The sequence below is a fragment of the Mustela nivalis genome (genome assembly GCF_964662115.1).
Source record: "Mustela nivalis genome assembly, chromosome: 7".
NCBI lineage: Eukaryota > Metazoa > Chordata > Mammalia > Carnivora > Mustelidae > Mustela > Mustela nivalis.
Window position 1 is genome coordinate 54,359,912 of NC_139026.1, and position 7,787 is coordinate 54,367,698.

Sequence of the window (7,787 nt, forward strand, 5' to 3'; positions counted from 1 at the left end):
AGATATATAATGATGATGTTGGTGGTGTTGATGGTGGCAGTGGTAGTGGTAGGGGTGGTTGAATGGGAGAATTCTGACAGGTGTTTCTTTATCCAGTTTTCTAAGTGGCAGAGTTCACCATGATGGGAAAATGCTACCAGTCTTCTCCATGGCCTTATGATACTTACATCATTCTCAAAATCAAGCCTTGTTTGAAAAAAAATCTTACCTACTCCTTAATCAAGAGTAACTTAAAACCAACATATTTGTGGTAATTTACTTGCTAGGTTTTCCTTTACTTTAAAAAAAAAATTATGGCAAAATGACTTCATGTAAAACAAACATTGCACTTTCCTATGGAGATGTATACAGCTTCTATATAATAATAGAGAATCTTTCCTTCATAGTTTTCTAAAGATGTTTATTTATTTATTTATTGGGGGGGCATGAGCTGACAGAGGGGTAGGGGTAGAGGGGAGAGGGAAAGGGAGAAGCAGACTCTGGCTGAGCAGGAAGCCCAACTCAGGGCTTGGTCCCAAGATCATGACCTGAGCAGAAGGCAGAGGACGTTTAACCAGCTGAGCCACCCAGACCCCCCCCCTTCATATTTTGACGGCATGATTAGCAAACAAAATTCTCCCACCTGCTTATTTGCATTTCTAGCTACTGTGATTAAATCTGGGTTATTGTGTTACAGTAGTCAAAGTCAAAGCACTATATATACACACACATATGCAAACACTACACTGAATATGTATTATGCTTTACAAATTTACCTTTCCATATCCATATCTTTTTTCTCTGACAAAGAACAAAAAAGAATTATAGATTCAATTTGTACATGTTCATCATTTCATAGTATTCTATTATATCAGGATGCCATAATCTGTTTATCCACTTTATCATAATGGACATTTGTATGACTTCTCAATTTCAACTATTAAGAAAAGTAGTAATATGCACATTTTTTGCATATATATACCAGTGCCCGAGTACCAATATACTCTCCAGTGAATACAAATAGGACTGCAATGAATATGTCTCAGGATACGCATCTTCACCTTCATTACAAAATGCACAAAGTTGTTTTTCCAGGTTTTAATCCTAGGAATATCCTATGAAAAATCCCATTGCTTCAGATTCTTGCCAAAATTAGTAACATCAGACTGTTTACACCTTTATATTTATTAAACTGTTATTACACATAATATAATCCTTTTTCTATTGTAATTGTGAATTTATCTTAAGTTGGAAAGAATTTTGTTATTCTTTTCCCTTCCTATGATGATGACTACAATATTTCTTCATATTGTATTTTGTATTTATACATTTACTATTATTCTACTGTATAGTTTTCTGTCCTTTCTTCTTCATGTCTCAAATAATCTGCTGCTGTCAGCAAGTGTTAGCATAGAGAGAGAGTTCCTCTTTTTAGGCACACATTCTATCAGGTCACTTTGAGGACATTGATTAGGTAAAGCTTGGGGTAAGGGAAATTTCAGAGCTGTTCAACACCTAAAAGGAACTGATGAAAGGAATGTTGAAATTGAGAATGAACCTAAAAGGTCTTCTGTTAAGGTATTTCCCCTTAGAATATAGAAACTTCTGTCAAATTCTATCTATGAAGCTAAATGTATTTGTTTTCTCAGAGAAAATTTAAGCAGCTACATTAGTCTCAGGTAGTCCTCCCATCTTGCTGTTTCCCAAAACTAGAGAGTGGCCTGAGTGAAAGGTAACTGAACTCACCATGACAAACATCTTGTCCTGATTGTTATCTCTGTATCTTAAGGAAGATCCAACTTGCTATTGGAGTGGAAATAAGTAAATGGTAAAGAGGAGGAGGAAGGCTGTCACCATTTTCATGGCTCTTGTTTGGGTCTCTACTGAAGTCCCTCAAGCCCATCAGGTTGAGCTGCAAATTCCTGGTGTCTCACCAAGAACAGAAACAAAAAGAGCAAAGTGGTCAGGGACAGGAGAAAAAGGGAATACACAGGTCAAGGTAGGAAGTAGAAGACCTTTTAAGACCAAAAATTTTACTTATGTCTAACTGCAAAGTCATGTGTCTCTCATGTACTCCATAGGTACTCCTCAACAAGTCACCTTCATTCAGAAGTTAACAGACTATAAGAACAAAGGCCCCACGAAGAGCACGAGACCCATTCTGTTCTCTTTCCACTTTGGGCAGATGAAAAACAGGTGGGAGAACTTGGTTTTCTCAAGGAAGCAGAAACTATTCGGCAGGTGGCAAACCAGGGAGTCAGTGACTAGTTACTACCAATGAATAGTAACCACTTTTGCTATTCGTTTACCATTGGCATAGGGGTGTGGAGACAGTCCATCATAAATCAGTCAGTCAAATACTGTTACTCACTGTTGAGTGACTCTGGCCATAGCCAAGCTGGTTAAGGATGAAATCAGTTGATGAGACTTTCCCATTCTTGACCTTTCAATGCAGTTTGCCAGTCCAATGAACCCACTTCCCTACATTCCTGAGATGACTTCTCCTGCTGCCACTACCACAAAGAGATCTTCATTCCAGCTCACAGTTCCATGAGAATATTTTTGATGTGGTGTCTCACTGATGGCTCCGTAGCTAAACAGTCGCAGGTTGACATCCACTTGGAGATGTTTACATCCTAATTCCAGAAAGGACAACCCAAATTCTGCTCTATCTCATATAGTCTCAGAGACCTTCACAAAAGAATAGTTCACTCTATTGATACTGTGATTCCAGGGCTAAACCAAACAGTTCTGGGAAGAGATAAGAAGCTTCATGAATACCCACCCCTCTTATGACTTTGTCAGCTACTACCTAATTTCCAGAGTAAATGCTAATCAATCCCCACTGATCCTAATCAATCCCCACTGAAAATGACCATTTGTGCTAATGATTCAAGGGATGAAGTCAGGTATGAAAACATGCAAATACGAGATATTATTTCCCCCTAAGTTCTACTTTCATATTCCCTGAGACATACATTCAAATGCAAATGTTTTAGAGTTTGAATAGAAATTGCTAGAAAAAATTTCATATAATTGTAGTTACTGTCACTCATTCTACCTATGAAGGATTTTTATTGATTCAATGTGACTTGTAGGAATAATTTAAATAGTTCAAAGAGCACATTCAAGTTCTGGAGCAAATAAGTATAAATAATTAGTTGAATAATATTTTAAGAGCTAAATCAGAAGTTATAAGCAACAGATGCTGGGAATATACATGAGGAAGCTACAGATGCTACAGTGCCGAATCAGCTATGCTTTTATGTGGATAGGAACCCTCAGGGGGAACCTGAGTTCTTTAGAGTTTATGAGGAAAGAGAAAAAAAAGCTGATATTCAAGACAGATACAGGGCTTGTATAATTTATCAAAGTGGCACAAACGAGCTAAACCATGCTTCTAAAGGCAGAAACTGTTTTACAATAACTTATTGGCTAATTTGATTGTAACGGTGTTAAGTGCTCTCCGACAGCCATGTCCTCGACTGCATCTCGTTTTCGTCTGGGCTGAGAGGCTGTACTTCCCAGCTTCCCTTACAGGTGGTTGTGGCCAGGTGGCTGAAATCCGAACAAGGACATATGAGTGAAAATTATGTGCATCATTTACAGGTCCATCCCCCGGAAAATCTCCCCATGAACACTCCTCCATACACCTTCTCCTTCACTGCTGGCGGGAATGAGTATGACCTCAAGTGAGTCTTGGAAGCTACATGTTAAAGAGGGAATACATTCACTCAGACTGATTCCCAGGAACTGTACAGAGAAGGCTCCTTGAACACTACAGTACTGTGAAAAGAGCACTTCCAGTCTATGTTATGTATGAGTCATTTTATGTTTTGGAGCCTATTTGTGACAACTTCTTGTCTGCCCAGTCTAATGCCGAAATTGGAATTGAGAGTATGCGGCTTTGTGTAGGTGCACTTGAATAGTGAAGAAACAGAACAAAGAATCCATGCAACATGCTGATTTTGTGATGGGTTTTGTTTTCAATGGTTTTTCAGCCAAAATATAGTTTATTTCTTTAGTCAATAGCATATTATTTGGACTAACTATTCCATGGGCTCCCTCTATGTCCTGAGGAGTCAGCAGGAAGCAACATAGACAGAATCTCCATATTACATTGTTTATATTCTGCTTGTGCAGACAGAGGATTAAAAACAAATGAATGAATCCGATGTAGGAATAACTTACCTAAGGCTTCAGTAATGTTAAAATTTCATAATGTAAAGAATTAACATAGATACGTAAATTCAGTTGTTGAACCAGGTAACACATTTCTTTCTTAAAATAGAATTTGTTATTAATAATACATCAACACACTATATCATTATTTTCACAAGATTATAATAAAACAGATGATGAAGACATTCCCTTTTTTTTTTAAGATTTTTTTTTTTTTTTTTTTTTTTTTTTTTATCTGACAGAGATCACAAGTAGGCAGAGCGGCAAGCAGAGAGAGAGGAGGAAGCAGGCTCCCTGCAGAGCAGAGAGCCCGATGTGGGGCTCGATCCCAGGACCCTGGGATCATGACCTGAGCCGAAGCACTGAGCCACCCAGGTGCCCCGATGAAGACATTCCTTATAATCATTATATAAATTTAACAGATACTATTTTAATGTGAAGAAAGGTCATTATGTACCATAATTTTTCTAAAGATTTTATTTATTTATTTGTAAGAGAGAGAGTACACAAGCAAGGGGAGAAGCAGTGTCCCCACTGAGCAGGGAGCTGAATGCAGGGTTCGATCCCAGGACCCTGGGATCGTGACCTGAAACAAAGGCAGATGTTTAACTGACTGAGTTATCCAGGCATCCCAGTACCATAAATTTTTTACTATTTTTACAATGAATATATTTTTAAGACAAAGAAGATCTGAGACTTGTTATCTGATTAAAAGAAACTTTCGTGGGGCGCCTGGGTGGCTCAGTGGGTTAAGCCGCTGCCTTCGGCTTGGGTCATGATCTCAGGGTCTTGGGATCGAGTCCCTTATCGGGCTCTCTGCTCAGCAGGGAGCCTGCTTCCTCCTCTCTCTCTGCCTGCCTCTCTGCCTACTTGTGATCTCTCTCTGTCAAATAAATAAATAAAATCTTTAAAAAAAAAAAAAAGAAAAGAAACTTTCGGTAGCAAGAGAGAAAAAATGATGGACAATTCAGAGGTTCAAAGATGAGAATGTTTTAAACAATTTGACTTCAGATCTCAACTTCTGAAACGGTCTTCTTTCTTCAAAAACTGTAAGAAATGACTCTTCTAGCTGCATACGGGAACATAGAAGCATTGAAAGCAAGTCATGCTCATTTTTTTCTTCCTTATTCGTATCATAGAACTTGATTTTTTTATCCAAGATTTTACCTATTTGTATTAAATCTCATATTCTTTAGCACTGTTTATTGTACACACACATTAAATGTCTTCTAAATATATTTGTCGCTCTTGAATTTTATCATGTGCATTTTTTCTTTTTCTTTTTTTTTTTTTTAAGATTTTATGTATTTATTTGAGAGAGATCACAAGTAGACAGAGAGGCAGGCCAAGCGAGGAAGAAGCAGGATCCCTGCCGAGCAGAGAGCCCAATGCGGAGCTTGATTCCAGGACCCTGGGATCATGACCTGAGCCGAAGGCAGAGGCTTTAACCCACTAAGCCACCCAGGTGCCCCATCTTTCTCTTTTTTTAAAATTTAATTTAATTTAATTTTTTTCAGTGTTCCAAAAATCATTATTTATGTACCATACCCATGGCTCTCTGTTAACCAAGAAGAATTCATGTCGGAATAATATCTACCCAAAACATTCATCCTCAATGTGTGATTTACAATTGAATATCATTACCACCCAAAAGTTTGAAGATACAAACAATAAAATCTAAATAATGTGGTATGTATGTGTGGTACTGATTACAATGGGAAATAGCAATAATTTCCTGAAATGAAGTTGTCGGTTCTGAAAAATGCATAAATATAGATCATAAATTTGGAAGACAATACATAGAATGTGTATATGAAATATACACTGCTTCATAATCTTGAGGCACCTCTTACAATATTTTGTATAATTACATTCTTACCTGCAAAAGGTAGGATCTACAGTGCTATGGACTTATTATTACCTTTTTAAGGTACGATCTTTCTTATATTTTTCATAAATACACACACATATACTTTTTGTGACACGCCTAGGTAAAAGACTTTTCTAGTTAAAACTTTGGAAATTACGGGGTGCCTGGGTGGCTCAGTGGGTTAAAGCCTCTGCTTTCAGCTCGGGTCATGATCCCAGAGTCCTGGGATCGAGCCCTGCATCGGGCTCTCTGCTCAGCAGGGAGACTGCTTTCCTTCCTCTCTCTCTGCCTGCCTCTCTGTCTACTTGTGATCTCTGTCAAATAAATTGAAAAATAAAAATAAAAAAAAACTTTGGAAATTACTCAATTATATACTCATTAGAAAGAGAGGTAGGAAGTATTAAATGATATAGATGCCATCAGCTTGTTTTCTCCTGGAAGACATAATGCTCCTCTTACATCCTTTCTTTCAGCCAGTACCTCAGCGGCCACAGAAATGACAGAAAGGCCTCTCTCAGCTTCTTGTTTCCCCAAATCAGGATAAATGAGTGGCTTGAAGGATACAAGATTCCAATAGCCTTGCTAAACAGGAGGGCTGACTTGTTCGGCAGCCACTTAGAAGTCCAGATTGTGACAGTTAGAGTCAGGAAGTAACCTACTAATAGCAAGAGAAAGGAGATCACAGTCTGCATGGCTCTTATGTGGACCTTGGTGCTGGGATCTTGGCATCTTTTACCACTGGATTGCATCTTCTGGAGATGTTTCCACAGGGAAAAGATTAACAGCAGAAAAGATGCCAGCGATATAGCAAAGGGCACAAAGTTTGCTAACGTGAATACAGTCATATTTGAAAGGCGTGCAATGTTCACCAATCTGGATTGTCTAGTGATGTTTCCTTCATATTCCTTCGTCAGCTCATATATGCTTACCACCGCAACATGAAAAACCAAAAAGAACGAAGACACCAACAGTATCACAAGAATTATACTTTTAACTCTCCACTTGAGGTGAAGAAAAATAAAGCTGGAGAAATTGGCTATTTTGAACAAATAAAATACGCTGAGGCAAGTAGCAAGCCAGACACTAAAATGATTGCTTGCCGTCCACGCAATATGAACCAGAAGTTTTGTTTCCAATCTAAATAAATCTGGATTCAACACAGTTCCATACCAATTTATTAACAATACGCAGAGCAAACTGATTCTGGAGATCGCCAGAGCAGTGAGAATTTGATCAGCTGAGGACATCTTTTGTCTCTTGACCCAGTCAATGCAGTTCACCACCACTATGAAGCCATTGGCAAAATTTCCTAGAATAAATTCTGTTATTACAAAGATGGAGAAAATGTCAGGTAGCAAAGTTACCATGTCTGGAAAGGAAAACAAGCCAAAAGGCCACCGGTTGTGGTTCCTTGAATATTCTGACCTTATATTCTATAGGCTGCTGATTTCTGAATGTGCAGGAAAGTTCTTGTTTCTTTTAAATTATGTGACCAATGTCAAGCAGGAAAGCACCAAGATATGCTAATAGATGAGCTCAATGCTGTCTTGATGAAAACCATTGTTATTCCCAAATGGCTAAATTGACGCCCACTCATATACTCTGTGTCCTTGCCATGTGCTGGATTATTTCATAACCGGTGTGGAAGTGAAAGCTGGGGTTACATTTGCTAACATGCAAATAAGGACATACTGTTTTGCAATTTTTTTCCTTGTTTAACCTTTCTATAATTTGTGTTCTCCAACTTTAAGTTGTG

The 7,787-nt window shown here is 38.2% G+C and overlaps 1 protein-coding gene across 1 annotated transcript; it reads right to left on the reverse strand.

Annotated features, from left to right (window-relative positions):
• Positions 1 to 6,390: 6,390 nt before the first annotated feature.
• On the reverse strand, positions 6,391 to 7,398 carry LOC309869419 (taste receptor type 2 member 43-like; the record flags this gene model as incomplete). The annotated part of the gene is given in 3 exon segments (XM_082740538.1): positions 6,391 to 6,423; positions 6,425 to 6,489; positions 6,492 to 7,398. Coding segments are annotated over 3 exon segments (1,005 nt in total).
• Positions 7,399 to 7,787: the final 389 nt, after the last annotated feature.